We start from the raw sequence: 20210 nt of genomic DNA, 5'->3' as shown, positions 1-20210 counted from the left end.
CCTGAACTATGTGTTATATAATGATGCAGGTACATGCAGTTGTGTATGTTGATACTGCCTGTAGAATGTTTTCAGAATAGGCGCTCAAATGCCTCCCGGCCCACAAGAAGGCAAACGATTCAGAAGCGGAATTACCCCATGTAGATGGTGAGAGTGTGCCACTTCAATATAGAAGGCTACACAAGGACGAAAGGAGAAATCCTTGAAAAAATTGTAACAAGAGAAAGAGTAAGTGTCATACTCTTGCAGGAGACACACCTGACGGAAGAAAACATTGAACGATTATGCATACCAGGATTCACCAATGTGGGATACTCAGGACACGACAAACATGGTTTGGCGACCCAGGTGAAAAATGAACTTCTAGGAAACCTTGAGAACAATGTGGAATCGGTTCTACACGCAATAGGCATTAAACTGGGAGAGTGACAATCTACAATGTCTACAAACCACCTTCGCGGCAATGGCCTATAGGAATCTTACCGCAGGCTAATCATCCAGCAATCTATGCCGGCGACTTTAATTTCCAGCACACCTGATGGGTATATCAGAGATCCACTCCAGAAGGCGTTGGACTAAGTGACTGGGCTGACAACCGGGACCTACGCCTCCTGTTTGATCCTAAGGACAGAGCATTCTTCAATTCAAAAGTATGGGGCACAAAGACGACATCTGACCTGACCTTTGTCACACATGGCGCAATGGGCGTACCAATGCAAGCTACAAGAAGAGTCCTCGAAGCTTTCCCACGGAGCCAACACCTCTCGATTATTGTGGAGATCGGCCTTTCCATCCCGATCATAAAGAGCCCCCCGATTCCACGGTGGAATCTGAGAAAAGCAGACTGGGGGAAATATAAATCTTTTATTGACAAGACAATAAATCGAATACCACCAAGTCCAGAGAACTACCAAAGGTTTGTAAACCTGATATATAAAGGGGTCCTAAAGGCTATTCTCCGAGGGGCCCGGAGGGAATACATTCCTTGCTGGTCAGAGGAGTGCGAGTCATTGTTAGAGCAGTATGAGAGGAGTGGGGAGGATGAGACTGCGGAACGACTGATCAACACTATGAATGAGGAACGTAGGAACAGGTGGAAGATGGCAATGGAGAATCTGGACTTTATCCATTCTAGCAGGAAGAGCTGGGGTTTGCTACGGAAACTGGGTGGTGCCACAACACCACGAAGATCGGCCACGGGTGTGGGCCCATCTGAAATAGCGACTGCCATGAAACAGACATCCAAAATACGCCTGAAGACTGAGGAGAAGAAAAGGATCTCCAGGAACCTAACCAAGGAATTAGCCAATAATCCATCTAATCTAGATATTGTCAAAGCAATAGACGTTGAGGAGATTACCCAGGCCCTAACACTAATGAAAACAGGGAAAGCAGCCGGACCCGACGAAATCCTCCCAGAATTTCTGAGGGAGCTGGGACCCATTGGGAGGAAATGGATGGCCAAGCTCTTCACAGAATGCATTAAATCAGGTGCACTCCCGAAGCTATGGAAAGAAGCTAAGATAATAGCGGTACTGAAAACAGGGAAGGATGGAGATAATCCAAAGAACTATAGACCGATCTCACTGCTTTGTACCTCTTACAAACTATTTGAGAGAATATTACTGGCCAGACTAGCGCCATACATTGAGGCGAACCTCCTGGACTATCAAGCAGGGTTCCGTGTGGGAAGGAACTGCTGTGAACAAGTTCTGTCCCTTACAACATATATAGAGAAAGGCTATCAGAACAATCTGAAAATGGGCCTGGTATTAATAGATCTTACATCAGCCTATGACACTGTCTGGACCGAAGGACTACTGCTCAAGCTTACTCGAATTATCAAATGCAATGAGACGTACACATTACTAAAAAATATGCTGACAGGCAGGAAGATCAAGGTCTATCTCCATGGAAAGAGCAGCAAAAGCATGGTCATAAACAATGGCCTGCCGCAGGGGTCAGCCCTGGCGCCGACCCTTTTTAATTTATACATATCTGATATGCTGAGCACCAGGTCGCGTAAATTTGCGTATGCGGATGATCTGACCATCGCATACCAAACCAAAAATTTCGAAGATCTTGAAAAAACATTGAATGCGGACCTTGAAGCGCTGAACACCTACTACCTTAAGTGGCATTTGCGTCCCAACCCCAATAAAACGACCAGTACCATAATGCACCTTAATAACAGAGCTTCAAGCAGGAAACTACAGCTTTCCCTGAATGAGTGACATATCAGACATGAGGATAAGCCCAAATATCTGGGAGTAAAATTAGACTGCACACTAACGTTCAGCTCCCATCTGGAAGACACCAAACAGAAATTAAAATCTCGAAATGCCATTATGTCTAAACTGGCCGAAACATCATGGGGGTGTGGAGCTAATACACTAAGGACGTCAGCATTAGCCCTCGTGTACAGCGTGGCTGAATATTGTTCACCAGTCTGGGCGAAAAGTGCGCATGTAAATAAAGTAGACACCCAATTGAAAGAGACGATGAGAATTATCTCAGGCACACTCAGGGCTACCCCATGTGACTGGCTCCCAGTCCTTGCCAACATAGAATCCCCTGATATAAGGCGCTCCATGGCGACCTCAAGAATATATAGGAAGATTGTACACAATCCAGAACTCCCTATACACCAAGACTTATCACCCATCAACAGGCTAAAATATAGGTCCCCCTTTTGGAAGATTGGCAGGGAATTACAGGACTTCGACCCAAAGCTAGCCTGGGGGAATCATGGCGCAAAGGACACACAAGAACCAAAAGCTTATCGATGACCCCAGCAAGAAGATAAATGGTTTTGATCTCCCTCGGAAGCTCTGGGTTGCCTTAAATCGCCTTAGAACAAGTGTGGGAAGACGCAAACATCTAATGAATAAGTGGGGACTTGCGGAGAGTCCCATGTGTGAATGTGGTGAAATCCAGACAATGGACCACCTACTGGTGTGTGAAGTGGTTGGATATAGTGGTGAACTGATTCAAAACTATAAGTAGCATTGTGCAGTGTTGTAATTTCCTGGTGGATTGTAATGACACTGTAATATTTGCCTTGTATATGCTGAACGAATAAATAAATAAGAATAGTGTTTGTAATAAAGATGTAATAAATTTAAATGTCATTCTGGATGCTGGAGTATTACTGCATGAACAGTGCAAATGTAGTAAATGATGAACTTTTTTTGCTTTTGCCATTTTGTGTGTATGTGGGGGGTGGGGCAGGGAGGTGGGGGGGGGGGATGGGTGCAATGACAAAATGTTTCATAAAGGTTTCAAATCATATATAAAGTTTATTGGAAGTTGCTAAGTATTTTTATTCTGAAATACTGGGTGAATATAGACTGCATCATTTGCATACCATGAGTTACACTGCCTCAAGGCATACAGTTTCTAAGTGTAAAATATGTCTTACTGTATTAATCCTTTAACAATAATTACATAAAATATTAGGACTCAAGTTTTTGTTAAAAAGTTTTCAGTGGTGATGAGCCACAGTCATATTTTTAAAGAATAAGCTGCCATATATTCATAAGTATAATAATTTGTAATACATTTATAAGTATAATATAATGTATTTATAAATATAGTAGTACACAGTCAAATGACACTTCATTCTTTCAACTACTTTCAACAATTTTTGTTGTCCCCAGCAGCCGCTAGATAGGTAACCAAGAACTGGGATGATGACAAATCACCAAGTTAGCCATTTAGTAATACAGATAACAATCATCTATCAATATTATGAGAAGAAAAGTCACTACTCAACATATAGCAAAGATGCTGAGTCACAAATAGGCACAGCAAAAAGACTCTCACAGTTATAGCTGTCAGCCGTTAAAGCCTTCATCAACAACATACTGACGTTCACGTGCACACACGCACTTGTGCGCACGTGCACACACACACACACACACACACACACACACACACACACACACACACACACACATGAAAACACAACTCACACATAACAGTTATCTATATATTTTTGCTAGATAAATGTCTACACAACGACACTAATATTTATCAAATAGCAACAATTGCATATTTTATTAACATCCTAGCCACAAATGTGCTACATACTCCACTATTCTGTAAACTTAATTATATATGTAATTAATAGTTGCTGTGTATTGTATTTAATGCTTCAGGTAAAACGCCACTTTCCAACTGGCCAGCAGCAGGACAAATCAAGTTTCATCACGTGTTCTTAAAGTACAGTGAAAATGCCCCACCTGTACTCAAGGACTTACATTTCACTATAATGCCTCAAGAAAAGGTTAGTTGTGAATTGTTTTGCTATTGATTTATTATTATGAAGCACCCAAATTATTTATTTCTGAACCAGTAGCAGCTTCATTAACTTCCCAAACATTTGAAATATATCCATGTTCCACACCATTAATAAATTTTTATGAAGTTATTGTTGATTATATGTAATAATAAAACTATTGTTTTTATTGTAAATGTCATGTGGTATGGAAGGCTATTGCTTTTTATGGCTGTTGCTTTGAGGGCTTCTTTACCTAGCTCCTTGGCTATAATCCATTCACTCAGATATTTAAAGCTGTTCTGTAGCCTGGCTGGTATTTGGTGTTTAATAGGTTGTATTGTCCTTGAGATCTGACATAACATCTGGGTCCCCCTCGCCCCACCCCACCCCCAACTACCATTCCCCCAAAAAAAGAGAGAGAGGGACAAGAAGAAAAAGAAGATATTTGAAAGTATGTTTATTCTGTTGCATCCTTCACGACAGTAATTTATTAATTTTTACTGCTGATATTTCAAAATATTCTATCTTTATGTCTATGTCATCTGTAAAAACTAAATATTCTATCTCCACTCCTTTCTTCTTAGTCTCAGTCTTTAAAAGTTTAAAGAGGTTCCAGAATTTTAGTTCCTTGTGCCATTATTTTATTATTTTTGTGTTCTATTCGGATATTTTTGGCACTAATGCATCTGCTTGTTTGTGTAGTTCTGAGATTTGTTCTTTGGCATTATTCAGTGAGTCAGTAATTAATCCCATGTCATCTGCAGATCTTAGTCAATCTATGGTGTTTTTATTTGAATTTCTTCCTAATTGAACATCCTTAGTATTGATGGATTTCCTCCATTCTCTCACTACCTTCTCTAATGCACAGTTGAAAAGTAGGAGTGGTGAAGCAACCCTGTCTTACTCTTGATTGTATTTCAAAAGGTTTTGAAAGTTTCTCCATAAATTTTACTTTCAGTGTTGTGTTTGTTAAAGTTCCTTTAATTATTACTGTCATTTTATTGTTGAGTCTGAATTCTTTTATAATGCTGATAAATGCATTTGTCAGTTGAGTCATATACCTTTTTCAATTATGCCAAAGTTATTATGTATTTCAAGATCCTGGTTTTCTCCATTTCTATTATGTTCTTTAGAGTTAGTATTTACTCTGCACAAAACCTTCCCTTCCTACATCATTCTTGGTACTTTCCTTTAAAACTGCCATGGACAAGATCCCTCTATAATTGTTAGGTTCAGTTTTCTTTCATTTTTTGTGTAGCACACATGTCAACACCAATGTCCAGTCTGATGGTAAACTGTTCATTGTTCAAATTTCATTAATGATTTCTGTTAGACATAGACCAACATTTTCATTAGAGTGTTTCCACAATTCAGCAGCTATACTATGTTCTCCTGACACTTTGTTACTTTTATGTTGTTTTATGATTTTTGTATTTTCTCTATTGTTGGTAATTGAGACTGGTTGTATGCCATATGGTATTATAATTTGGGGTAACTCTTCTCATTCTAAAAGGATATTTTTGGCTCAGAAATGGGTGGTTCGGTCAACAAGTGGTGTAAGTTCACAAACCTCTTGTCAACCCCTGTTCACTAGTCTGGGTATTTTGACATTGGCCTCTCAATATATATATTCTTTACTGTCATTTCTTGTTAACAGTATCAACTTACTCCCAAGGATAAGCAGCTTTCACTCAAGTAATACTCGGCAGAAATCGTACCTGCATTTGGATCGGACTTCCTTAACTCTTATGCAGAAAGGTGTGTAGTATAGTGGTGCATCCATTTTCAGTAAACTACATCAAGAGTTCAAAAATCTTGGCAGTAATCCAGGTGCTTTCAAATCTAAACCGAAGAGTTTCCTCGTGGGTTGTTCCTATTCTGTCGAGGAGTTCCTTGAAAAATAATCTGATTGATGTTGTATTGTTGATTGTGTTTACTTAAACTTATGACTTGACTTTTTTTGGGTTCATAAAAATTTTATTTTTATCTGTTGTTACTTTTACATCGTAATTTCATGTACTGACATGTTCCATGACCTAGAAAATTTGCTCCTCAATTTGGTCCTAGGGAACTTGATGTGTAAATAAATAAATAAATATTTCAATTACATTATCAAAATGAAAGTCTTCTTTTGGTGGATCACAGTTGTGTAGTTCTTTAAAGTAGTCCACAAGTGTTCTGCAGCTCTCTGTGCTATTATATGCAGTCTTTTCCATTTTTGGGTGTATAAACTGTAACTTGGTGGTGTGCATTTCTTTAAATTATTTTGAATGTTTTATAAAAGCTCATTGTGTTGTTGTGCTTAAAATATAGCTCAATTGATGTTGGTTGATCTTTTTTATGTTGTAACCTGATATTTTGAGATCTTTAGATGCACGTTTCCTTGCTTCTATAATTTTTTTCGGTTTTATTAATTTTATCTGCATTCCAGATGTTCCAAACTCATTGCCTCTTGATAATTAACTCATCACAATCATCATTCCACCAAGAATCTTTTCATTTCTTTTTACGTGGAATAGTTTCTTCTACAGACTGAGTAATGTCTTTGAAGCACTTCCCAATATTCAAGCATTATTTTTCAAACTGCATTTTGTAGTTATTTTCTCTACATAACTTTTGTATCTCAGACTTTTTGGGTTGGTTTTGATTCTTTTTTTCGAAATACTGGTCTAATCCTGAATTTAATGATAAAGACATTGTGATCTCCTGGCAACTTGTACAATAAGTACCTTTATTGCAGAGTGTCTTCTTTGACCAACATGGTCAAGTTGTTTACCCCCACAAATTGGATATGGTGATTGATATCCATGTAGTTTGTTTTCTAGGAAGTTTTGTGAAGAATGTTGGTTTTAGTCCTATGTTAAGCTGTCTGAACAGGCTTAAGAGTCTTTCTCTATTTTTATAGGTTCTTTTATAGGTTCTTTTATGTGCAGGGAATTGTCCTACTACAGATCTGTACTGGCTTTGCCAATATGTACATTCAAGTCTCCAGGTCATAATACTGTTTTTTCAATGGAATCTGGTCTAGGGTGTTGACGTTATTATTATTATTATTATTATTATTACTGCTGTTACAAAACTGTAAGCCTGTGATTGCACTAATTAAAATAATATTCTCAGAAGTATATGTATACTGTGAAAACTTTATGGGTTTCTTATGCTCAAACTAAGAATGGTCTGCATCATTTATATTTGATGCAATTGAATATTTGATCGGTGTGCATAGAGTATACAAGGCCGTAGAGTTTTTGACTAGATAGTATAAATATCTGTCAGGACAGAGTTGATAAAATAAGTGAGTGACAACAGGATAATGCAAGAAACCTACAGTGGATACCTTTTTAAGCTACTGACGGATAATATAGCTAGAAAATGTGGTAGACAAAAGAAATGATAGAAGAAAGAAGAAGAGGAAACTACAGTTAGCAGGCATAACTAAACAAAATTAAGCAAATGAATAGAGTTCCTCATTTTTTTAATAGAGATTGGAACTTCAGTTGATTGATTTTAAATTAAACTAAACTGGAAACAACTGGCATAATTCAAACAGTCCTTGGGTGTACTGCCAGTCCATAGTGTCCAACGGGCACAATATTTCGGTGATCAGACATGTCGCCAGTGTCAGGTGTGCTGACGAACTGAGCTCCTGAGAGCGGGTGGCTGTCTTAAATCCCCTCCCCTTGCAAGGCGTTCTCTCCACGGTCCGTGTCCGTGCGTCAGTACTCGCTGAGACGCTCGCGTCGGTGTCTGTGGTGGTGTCGTTGTAATTGCCTCGTCCGCCCTAGTCGCCCATTCGTTTCCTTTGCTGAGCATATTTTTAATTTGAATCAGTGCTGGTTCCCATGCCCTGCTGAGGTTGTAGCTGCAATCTCGGTTGATGAGTCCATCCCTGGTATGAATTTCGATAGTCTCTCTAACAACACTGTCCCAGTATTAAGATGTCTGTGCCAGGACCCTGGTATGTTGGTAGTCCATTTTGTGATTTTTGGACAAACAGTGCTCTGCAACCGCCGACTTGTTGGGGTACCCAAGTCGAGTGTGCCTCTGATGTTCTCAGCAACGATTTTCGATGGTGCGCTCTGTCTGTCCAGTATAAGTCTTCCCACATTGACATGGAATCTGGTATATGCTGGCCTTCTACAAACCGAGATCGTCTTTGACACTTCCCAATAATGCTCGTATTTTATTTGGTGGGCAAAAAACAGTTCCTACTCAGTGTTTCCTCAATATTCGTCCTATTTTCCCTGATAGTGCACCAGTATATGGTATATAGGCAGTGGCTGTCTCTTTCTCTGTGACTTCTTCCATCTCCACACACTGTGTTGTAGAGGTGGGGTGGAGAGCATGTCTGATCTGCCATTCCGAGTACCCATTTTCCGGAATACAGTTTTGAGGTGTTCCAGCTCTTGGGGCAGACTCTCTGCATCAGAGATGGTGCGCACCCTGTGCACCAGTGTTTTTAGCACTGAGTAGGAACTGTCTTTTGCCCACCAAATAAAACATGAGCATTATTGGGAAGTGTCAAAGATGATCTCAGTTTCTGGAAGGCTGTCATATACCAGATTCCGTGTCAATGTGAGAAGACCTATATTGGACAGAAAGTGCTCGCCATTGAAGATCGTTGCCGAGAACATCAGAAGCACACTCGACTTGGGTACCCCAACAAGTCAGCGGTCGCAGAGCACTGTTCATCTGAAAATCATGAAATGGACTACCAACATACCAGGGTCTGGGCACAGACATCTAAATACTCGGACAGCATCGTTAGATAGGATATCGAAATTCGTACCATTGACGGACTCATCAACCGAGATTGCTGCTACAACCTTAGCAGGGCATGGGAACCAACATTGAGTCTAATTAAAAAGATGCTCAGCAAAGGAAACAAATGGGTGACTAGGGCGGACGAGGCAATTACACCGACACCACCACAGACACCGACGCCAGCGTCTCAGCGGCCACTGACACGCGGGCACGGACTGTGGAGAGAATGCCTCACGAGGGGAGGGGATTTAAGATGGCCAGCCACTCTCAGGAGCTCAGTTCGTCAGTGCACCTGAGAATGATGACAAGTCTGATCACCAAAATATTGTGCCCATTGGACACTATGGACTGGCAGTACACTCGTGGACTGTTCAAACAAGAAATATGAATGGAGAAACTGAAGAAGCACAACTGGCATAATGTTTTAATAGCCTCATAATTGGGAAAGTACATTTAATTGCATGTAAAAACCCTAAAATATCCACATATACATGGTTTAACTGTACATTGTTCCATAAAAACCAAAGACAGAAATATATAAAATGACGTAGAAGGAAATAAAACTATAATACTCTGGTGATCAACAATATTACAAATAACTGATAATCACATTCTTAATATCAAGTATGCCTTTCACATTGTAACTGACACACTTACAGACAGATTAACTATAGTTTCGTGTTTTTAATTTATAAATTAATAGACTGTTTCACTGAGGCTCATTATTGCAAAATTTCTGTTACAGGTTGGCATAGTTGGTCGAACAGGAGCTGGAAAATCATCCCTTATTGCTGCACTTTTCAGGCTAGCAAACATAGAAGGAGAAATTATGATTGACAACATAGACACAAGTACTATAGGCCTCCATGACTTCCGTCCTAAAATCTCAATAATCCCTCAGGAACCGGTGCTCTTCTCTGGGTCTCTCCGTAAGAACTTGGATCCATTTGATGAATTTCCAGATGCTGATCTGTGGCAGGCATTGGAAGCAGTAAGTTTTTGAACAATGATTTTTTCACTGCTTTACTCACTTACATTTACATCCTTATAAGAATTTATTTCTTATAATTTTTGGTTTCTTATAATTTATACACTTGAAGAATGATTTTAAAACTGTTGTATAAATACTTCTATTATTTTACATGTCTGATGATTTACAGTTGCATTAAATATTACTAAACTTATACGCAGATTGCAAATTCATTTGATGTCATAGATATACAATCTGTTAGTGACACATGGAAGTTTATGGTAGACTGGACTTGAACTCTTTGTCAGTAAACCTATCCATACTTCTGTGTATCACTTTTAACATAAAACCAATACTGATAGAAACTCAATCCAGAGATGGAACCAAGCAGTACTGAATGTAACATTGAGAATGAAGAGTAAAGTGGGTATTACTGTTGTTAGAACAATAAATGGAACACATTTGTTTCCAAACAAGACACATCACATACCCTTGACATTGTACTAAAGTTTATCGATGGAGCTTTTATTCATCTCCTACATGGATCCATGGAATGTGGAATAAATAAATAAACTCATATAAATAATTAAGATAAATAGAGAAATGTGGGAGTGAGAAACTACTACACAGATTACTAGAAAATTTTGAAGTGTGAATATTTCATATTTCCTTTCTGTTCCAAAATTCCATGTTATAAGAGTAAAGTTAAGAACACCTCTTGCTTATAAAACTGGAATTGCATGACAAGTTACATCTTTTAAATATGTTAACATTTGTGATACTGAAATCAACTCCCCATGAAAAATGTACCTTGCCATTGGTGGGGTGGCTTGTGTGCCTCAGTGATACAGATAGCTGTACTATCAGTACAATCGCAATGGAGGAGGATTTGTTGAGAGGCCAAACATATGTGTAGTTCCTAAAGAGGGGCAGCAGCCTTTTCAGTAGTTGCAGAAGGAAAAATCTGTATTACTAAATGATCGGGTCTTGTAACATCAGCTGAATGGCCCTCCTGTGCTGGTACTGTGATTGGCTGGAAGCAAGGGGAAACTGTTGTGATTATTGGATTCATGTCTATCCTGTCAACAATAGTGTGTTCACTGTGCTGTTCATAATAGCTTACCTGCATTCCTATTTTGTTATTCATTATTAAACCTACTCCTGCATTATCCCTATTTGATTGTATATTTATAACTCTGTATTCACCCAACCAAGAGTCCTATTCCTGCTGCCACTGAACTTCATTAATTTGCACTATATCTAACTTCAAACTATCTATTCCCCTTCTTAAACTATCTAACCTTACTGCCTGAATAAGGGATCCATTCCACACTTCTTCCCATAGAACACCAGTTTTGTTTCTCCTGACGAACACATCCTTCTGAATTGTCCCCACCAAGAGATCCAAATGGGGGACTATTTTACCTCCAGAATATTTTACCCATCATCATTTAACCATAGAGTAGAGCTGCATGCCCTTGTAAAAATACACGCAGAAAGTGAAGCAAGCACAATTCACACACACATGACCACTGTCTCTGGGTGCTGAGGCCTCAGTGACCTTGGCTCACCTCAGTGGCCAGAGACAGTGGTCATGTGTGTATGAATTGTGCTCGTGTGAATTGTTGTGTTTTCTACTTCAGAAGAAGGCCTTATGGCCAAAAGCTCAAATGTGCAGCAGTCTTTTTGTTGTGTCTGTCTGCAACTCAGTGTCTCTTCTACACCAAAGCGCCAAATAAACTGGCACAGGCAAGCATATTCAAATGCACAGATATGTAAACAGGCAGAATATAGCACATAAATGAGCAATGCCTATATAAGATAACAAGAGTCTGGAATGGTTGTTAGATTGGTTACTGGTGCTGCAATGACAGGTTATCAAGATTTAAGTGAGTTTGAATGTGGTGTTATAGTCAGTGCATGAGCGATGGGACACAGCATCTCCGAGGGCCAGAAAAAGATCCTGTAAGAATGGGACTAATGACAACTGAAGAGATTTGTTAAACATGACAGAAGTGCAAACCTTCCACGAATTGCTGCAGATTGGGCCATCAACGTATTAAAACCATTCAACAAAACAGGATGAACATGGGCTTCATGAATCCATGGAGCCTGCATATCAGCAGGGGACTGTTCAAGCTGGTGGAGGCTCTGTAATGTTGTGGGGCGTGTGTAGTTGGAGTGATATAGGACCCCTGATATGTCTAGATATGATTCTGACATGTAACATTTACATAAGCATCCTGTCTGATCACCTACATCAATTCATGTCCATTGTGCGTTCCAATGGACCTGAACAATTCCAGCAGGACAATGTGACACCCCACATGTCCATAATTGCTACAGAGTGCTCCAGAAACACTCTTCTGAGTTTTATTTTATTTTATTTATTTATTACAATACGTATTCTGTAGATCTAGTTCTGCATGTTAAGGCATGGATGTTAAACGAGTCAAAAACATGTAGTTCATTCTTACATTAGTTTCCATAAGGACAATAAACAAAGATGAATGATATGAGTTGGAAACACAATTGGTAGGATAAAATTACACTCACAAGCAGAGTTCCAGATACAACATTCTGATTTTGTCCAAACAATTTTTTACAGATCACATTTAATTCATTATTACATTAGTTTCTATAAAGACAATAAACAAAGATTAATAATACAAGTGGGAAAAACAATTGGTAAGATAAAATTACACTCACAAGCAGAGTTCCCGATATAACATTCTGATTTTGTCCAAACAATTTTTTACAGATCACCAGTTAATATGATTAACACAGCAAAATATATTGAGGCAGGAATATTCAGTAGTAGTTGGGAAATAAAATTAGCTATCTCTGCTATAGAATTCTTCTAGAAAATAGAAACTTTTTTTAAGCAAGAACTTTAGCTTATTTTTAAACAGTACTTTTTTTAACTCGTAGACACTTTATATTACTTGGAAGTGCATTGAAGAGTTTTGTTCTTGTGTATTTCACACCTTTTTCCACCAGGGACAGATTTTTCAGGCCACAGTGTATGTCACATTTCCTCCTTGTGTTATGGTGATGGTACATTTCATTTGTGTCATATTGAGGAGGATTGTGAAACATGAATGTCATCATTGAAAAGATATATTGTGGAGTAGTGGTTAGGATCCCTATTTGTTTAAAAAGATTGTGACATGAGATTCTTGGAGGCACTCCACACAAAATTTGGACAACCTTTTCTGACTTGTAAAAATCTTTTTCAATATTGGTGAATTGCCCCAGAAGGTTATTCCATAACACATAAGTGAATGAAAGTAGGCAAAGTAAGTAGATCTTGAGACATTGATGTCTCCAATTTTGGCGATTATCTGACTGGCAAATGTTGCTAAGCTGAGTCTTTTCAGGGTTTGGTTGATGTTTTGTTTCCAGTTAAGCCTACTATCTATATATCTGCCCAAGAATTTCAAACAATTTGCTCTCTCTATCTGTTGACTCTCATGTATAATGTTTATTTCCTGTGGACTTTTATGACCAGAATGGAAATGAATATAATTAGTTTTGCTGAGGTTTATTGATAGAGAATTTACTGTGAGCCAGTTCAGAACATCCTCAAGTAAATGGTTGGCATTTAATTCTAGATCAGAGGGTATCTTACTGTCTATCACAATACTTGTGTCATCAGCAAACATTGTAAAATTGCTTGCTTTGTTTGAGGACAATGGTAGGTGATTGACATATATGAGGAATAGCAGGAGACCAAGGACAGAACCTTATGGAACTCCATATTTTTCTGTTCCTCAGTTGGACTCTATCCCTTCTATATGACTATTGTTTTCTGTTGTCTGCCCCGTAGTTAGGATTTGAGCCAGTTGCCCATTTGTCCTCGCAGTCCATAGTGGCATGCCTTCTCTATAAGTATTATATGACTAACACATTCAAAGGCTTCAGGCAGATCACAAAATATGCCCACAGGCAATGTCTTCTTGTTGAGGCATTCCAAACCGTTATTCGTAAACAAAAATATTGCTTCGGTTGTGAAGATACCTTCTCTGAATCCAAACTGGTTTTTACTAATTGTTGCATGTTTTTCTAGGTGACTGACTATTCTGGCATATATTAGCTTTTCGAGAACTTTAGAAAATGTAGTCAAAAGAGAGATAGGCTGATAAGGTTGTACCATCTGAGGCACTGCCTCTTTTGTAGAGGGGCTTTGCAATAGCATATTTCATCCTTTCAGGGAAGATATCTTGTTTGAGAGAGGCATTGAATATATGAACTAGGACTTCACTGAACTCATTGCAACAGCAGGATTTTAGAAATTTGCTAGAGATGTCATCAACACCAGTTGAATTTTTTGCTTTCAAAGAAATAATGGTTTTTTAAATACTTTCACTGGCCACCAAACTCCCCAGACATGAACATTATTGAACATATCTGGGATGACTTGCAACATGCTGTTCAGAAGAGATCTCCACCTCCTCACACTCTTACGGATTTGTGGACAGCGCTGCAGGATTCATGGTGTAAATTCCCTCCAGCACTATTTCGGACATTAGTCGCATTCATGCCATGTTGTGTTGTGGCACTTCTGCATACTTGCAGGGGCCCTACATGATATTAGGCAGGTGTACCAGTTTCTTTGGCTCTTCAGTGTATGTGGTTGGTAGCAATGTAACATTTTTATAATATTCTTGTTATTCTGTCCTGATTTTTCCATTATTAATTTTGTAACTTATTTCTGGGTTGAAGTGACTTTTCATTTTCCTATGATATGTACAAATTCGTGCTGTTGCCTCTGTCTGTCACACATGACCACTGTCAGTGGCTGCTGAGACTTCTGTGGCCTCATCTGTCTTGTCCAGCATTTAAGTGTGTATCAGTCTGCTCTATTTGTTGCTATTTTGACAATGCAAATAGTACTTTTATTTTGTCTCAGATCTTGTTAATATTTGGTTTTCTCTGAATTTACAGGTTGAACTGAAAGAAGTAGTAAATGAAACGCCAGCAGGGCTTAATTTTCAAGTAACTGAGGGTGGATCAAATTTCAGTGTTGGCCAAAGGCAGCTGATTTGCTTAGCAAGAGCTGTTATTCGCAAAAACAAAATACTTGTTCTTGATGAAGCGACAGCTAATGTGGATCCTGTGTAAGTTGTTTCCATTCATTATGGGTGCTTGTTTCATAACTGAGAAAATATGAGACGGTTGTTTATTAGCAACTCAATGCTATATCTGTTGGAAAGTATTAACAAGTTCTTGATAAAAACTACATATGAAATAGTAATAATCTCTGTTAGCTCATAATAACTTTACAGCCTTTTTGCTTTTCACTGACCTTGAAAAGGAGTTGGTGAACAGTTCATCAAATATTACTATTATTCACTTACTAGACCACACCATCTACAACAAATGGGATTTCAGAGTTTTGCTTTAGCTTTTGTTTGTGTCCATATTACTTTCATTCTCTCAGTATGGGCACATTTGCCATCATTATTTATTCAGATTCTTCATGGATTTTTCTGCCAGGCCAACTATCCAACTGTGAATTTTGTGCTTAAAATGTTTTCTGTCAGATATATCAAGTTGTGTTATTCTTGCTTCTTTCACATCGTCCTCCACTGAACTGAGTCATTTTACTGGTTAAATTGTTTTTTTACTGCAGTTGTTGTAGAATTCTACAACCTGTCTAGTTAAGCACATCAGTTTCATTCTTTTAATATGTCCATAAAATTTTAGCCTGTTTTTCTTGATATCCAGGAACTATTAATAATCTTTTCAGTTTCATTGTTTGCTCTTAGTGTATGTGTTCCCTCTTTAGTGTAATTTGGACCTAAAATATTCATAAAGACTTCTCATTCTCTCTTTTGGATTTCTGCAGTGTCCTTATTTCCTTTTGACATGACTGTTTCTGACTTATAAAGCAACTCTGGTTTGATTGCTGTGTATTAGTATCTCAGTTTTCTATCTGTTCTAATATTGGTTCTTTCCAATTTGATTGGCTCATCAATTTTAATCTAAGTTTCAACATTTCTCTCTTGAACTAAGCAGATTTTGTACTGTTTAGTGTTTTGATAATAACTGCAGTCATCTGGAGGTTCAGACCTTGTTCTTTCATAATTTGAAAGAGAGACATGTGGTCCACTGAGTCATATACTTCTTAAAAAATCTACAAAGTTGCAAACTACTTTCATATCTCAAATTTTTATGTCTGTGGATAAATTTCAGAATTAAAATTTGGATGAGCAAGATCTATTTGGTCTGAAACATTTTTTTTTACACCTGCCACTTTTGCATTCAAGTTGTTGTTGTTGTCTCTTTTCAGGAGACATTTTAATGGCATTTCATATGTGACTGGAAGAAGGGAAATCCTTCTTATAATTATTAACAACAGTTCTGTCTCCCATCTTATTTAGTGGGTGTGTCAATGCAGTTTTCCAGTCATCCAAAATTTTCTTTGTGTGCTAAATGTTTTGCATGCATACCAAAACTACTAATCTCAGTTTACCTTCAATCACCTAGCAAAGGGGAAAACTCACTGGTTAGGCAAATAAATAGTTAAATGTCACACTGTGTGTTGTATTGCATTGAAATAATTAAACTGTTAAGCCACGAAGGTGGCTGTGTGGTAATGAATCAAGACTGTTAGATTGTGGAGGTGAGTGCTGTCTCATTTCGAGCCAATATTGTACTGGTTCAGTTCTGCTGTACAACCTCAGTCTGTTTTCCAGGTGGTTACCCATTATTGTATAGACAATGGAGGGCTAGATAAGCATTTCTGCTTCAATTATGCACTGTACGAACAGGAAGAATACAAAGAAAAAAGAATCTACATTAAAACACTGCAGCACAGATAGAGTTCAGCATTGATATATCTACCTGAAGATTTTGCCATTCATTAGTCACCATGTTTTGACAAAAGATTCACAGGACAATTATACAGAGAGAGAGAGACAGACAGATCCAGGCATATGTCACATTTCTACAATTTGTGTCAGCACTCTCACAAGAAATTAGTCCTTTCCCCATGCCCCATGTAGTACCATATTCTGCTACTCCAAACCGAGTCAGTGGTTCCCATAATTTATTTCTGACAGCACAGTTGAGCTTTATTTAATTAATAATAACAACAGTATATAAAGGTTTGGACTATGTGTTTCAACACAGTACCTACATATCAGGTATTATGTGTGTAAATAGATCAATGTTATGACACAAATGGGTTAATTCTTTCAAATGTAAATAGCATGTGAAATGGCTTCATGGGTCAACTGCGATAAATGTAATTTATTTTTATGTTTTTGGGACACCAGACTCAGGAGTTCTGTGATAGTTCCATCTTCACTAATGCTTTGTAAATTTTGTTAGGCTTTTGATTTCTCTATCAATTTCCTGTTCTCTTGGTGCTTGTCAATTTGGATTGGTTTTTAGAGCAATTTGTGATGGAAATCTTTATGTAGGATTAATGCATTTTAGAAGTTTCTTGAAATATTTAGAAAAGTCTCTATAATTACCTTGGTTGTCCATTTCCTTTCTGGAACCAGGTATTTTGCAGCTGGTACTTATTTGGCTGAGTTTTAGTTGTATAAATAGTTCTGGTGTTATTCTTTTGGAAATTTTATTCAATTTCACAGTCACAACTGCCCTCATATTGTCTTTTTGTTTGTCTGATTGAGTAAGATGCTTCGTTTATTGTTGTCAGCATCATATCATTTACATTTTTTTTATTTGTTACTATTCCATTTTCCTGAATTTTCCCTCTTTCCATAACTGTGATTTAAAAGTGCCCATTAGCATTTTTATGTGATTGTAGAAATTTGGAGATTATATTTTCTAGTACATTCCAAGACTTATATACTTCTTCTGGATTTGATCTACTTTATTGTTAGTCTAACGTTCTGATGACTTAAAGTGTGAATGTGGATCTGGGTTATATCAGCATATTCCCCCAAACCACCTTCCACTTGTTTACAAGATGACTTACTTGGAGTTTGCAGCCACTCTTCTTTACTGGATAACTGGCTGCTGCAAACTCTCTTGACTTCTTCTCTATTGAATAATGCTAGGTACAGGAATTTTTAGACTCTTTCTACTTATGAAATAAGTAGACATAAAAATTTTACTTTTCATCAACTAACGATGTATTTGACCTCCATACACAATAAAAATATCACTTTCCCCATGAATGTGTAACTTCCTGCAAGTCTTTCATACAGTTGGATGTGAGAAACAAATTGAATTACAGTTAAAAGAACATTTTCGTGGATACCATGACCTTTCTTAACAGGAATCATAAAAATGATTCTTGCCTCTAATAAGGTTGCGTCAAGAGTCTACAAGAGTACTTTTTCAGCTGTTCTTGTTTTAATAACAATAGTCAATGACACAATAAGCATAGAGCTGTATATAAACTCCATAGTTCTTCTTTACACACTTACTAAAACATCTACGGATTGCCCAACAGGTACTTGTTGTTGCCATCCGACCACTGCGTCTACTTTCTCCCCACAAGTGATTTTAAACCTTCACGCACTAACATGTGATGCACAGTAGGTAGGATTCTACCATCCCACACTCATATCCAGAATATTGTGTGTTCGAGACGGTAGAAGGCTGAGTGGTTCTAGAATTTACACAGAAATTCTCGAATCGCTACATTAGATCAGCATATGTGTATTAGCTACTGACTACATTTTATTTCCACATTTGAAGGAAATAGTCAATTATCTATTGTTCTCAGAGTAACCTCAGTTGTGGACTCAAGATTAACTTTGAAACCACAAATGCCACAAGCAGATGGGATGGGCATTTGAGGAATCTTTTGTCTGTTTTACTTCTGAACACTCTTTACTTCCAAAATCCATGGTGTTCTTGCTGGAAATTTTTGTTTTTTGCAAGGCTAAGATTTTAATTTTTGCTGACTATAGTGTTTCTCCTAATTCAAAGAACTTCCCTGTCTTTAGGAATGTGTTTATGTTGATAGTGCCCACATTTAATTTCTGGTCACACGTCTGGTGAACCATCGCAGACACATTGCCACTAGCTTTAAGTCTAACATGAAGCTGATCTGCAATGTTTACTGTTTCTGATATATAAATTATTTTGGAAAAAGATGCTCCTAATTTTCTAACAACCACTGTAGGGGTTATATTACTTGATCTGCATTAATATAAAATTCTCTTTGACACTGTAAAGTATGGAAGATTTTCTATTGCTACATCAATTTGACTTGATTCAGTGAAGTGGGAATTGTTCAGCTATTTAAATTACATCTTTGGCAAAAAAGTTACTTGTCCTTAAAATCAATCTAGGTCAAAATAATTTTGAGCTTTGTTGAATCCAAGGAAAGGTATAGCTTTGCATAACAGTATTTGTTCAGTTTCTGATATTTCATTCAATTCCACAAGTACAGACAATATTTCTATTTTATCCCAAAGCACCTGAACAGGAGCTTCATATTGCTTAATACTATTTGAGCATTAAGAACATGTTACAGTGCTTCTTGTATCTGATAAACATTATGGTATTTAAGAAACTAAATTACCAGTACAAGTATTGTACCATTGCATTGAGTGTGAAATTTTCTTGCATTTGGAGCAAGGTACATCAGCAAATACGTTAATTACCTATTTAACAGCATCATCTTCAAAGGGTATCTGAGATTTATCTATTTGAGCCTTAATTATAAGTTACTATTTCCCTCATTAGGGCTTTCATTCTTGACTATTCAGCTGTTATAAGTTGACACCGTGATTAATTGACATATATTTTGTTCAGCAGTTCTGTTATTAATCTTTCATGTTCTAAATTGAAAAATGAGAATGTTGCTCAGGAGCCTCATTTGAAAGTCAGTCAATTTAAGTTTTAAAATAAAGGTTCACCCAGTAATTTGAGAAATTTATTCAAGCAGCTTACAAGCACACAGAACATAATCATAATCTGTGAACTCAACAGGTACATGAGTCATAATTAAGAAAAACCCATAACTTTTGTTATGAGTGAGAAGTCCCCATGCTGTTGATACAGCCCTACCTGTTGGTCACCTGCTGGAGTATAACCAGTAAACCACCAACGTTAAAGAATCAAACTCCCATATATGAAACAGCTTCAAACTTCTTGTTACTTCACAAATAAGTTTAGTGTGTTAAATATTTGATATCAAGCATGTAAGTGATAAAAAGTTTAGAAAAGCTTTGAAACCATGTTCAAAGTTTGGAGTCATTG

The 20210-nt window shown here is 37.6% G+C and overlaps 1 protein-coding gene across 1 annotated transcript in view; it reads left to right on the top strand.

The window, feature by feature from the left end:
- LOC126458057 (probable multidrug resistance-associated protein lethal(2)03659) overlaps positions 1-20210 on the top strand; it is a 289235-nt gene that overhangs the window by 239191 nt on the left and 29834 nt on the right. The window contains exons 21-23 of the mRNA XM_050094855.1: positions 4161-4288; positions 9792-10037; positions 14964-15136. Coding sequence (XP_049950812.1) covers positions 4161-4288; positions 9792-10037; positions 14964-15136 — 547 coding nt within the window. The remainder of the gene's footprint in view (positions 1-4160; positions 4289-9791; positions 10038-14963; positions 15137-20210) is intronic.

This window comes from Schistocerca serialis, chromosome 2 (assembly GCF_023864345.2).
Source record: "Schistocerca serialis cubense isolate TAMUIC-IGC-003099 chromosome 2, iqSchSeri2.2, whole genome shotgun sequence".
Taxonomy (NCBI): domain Eukaryota; kingdom Metazoa; phylum Arthropoda; class Insecta; order Orthoptera; family Acrididae; genus Schistocerca; species Schistocerca serialis.
This window is presented reverse-complemented; position numbering and strand designations above follow the sequence as displayed.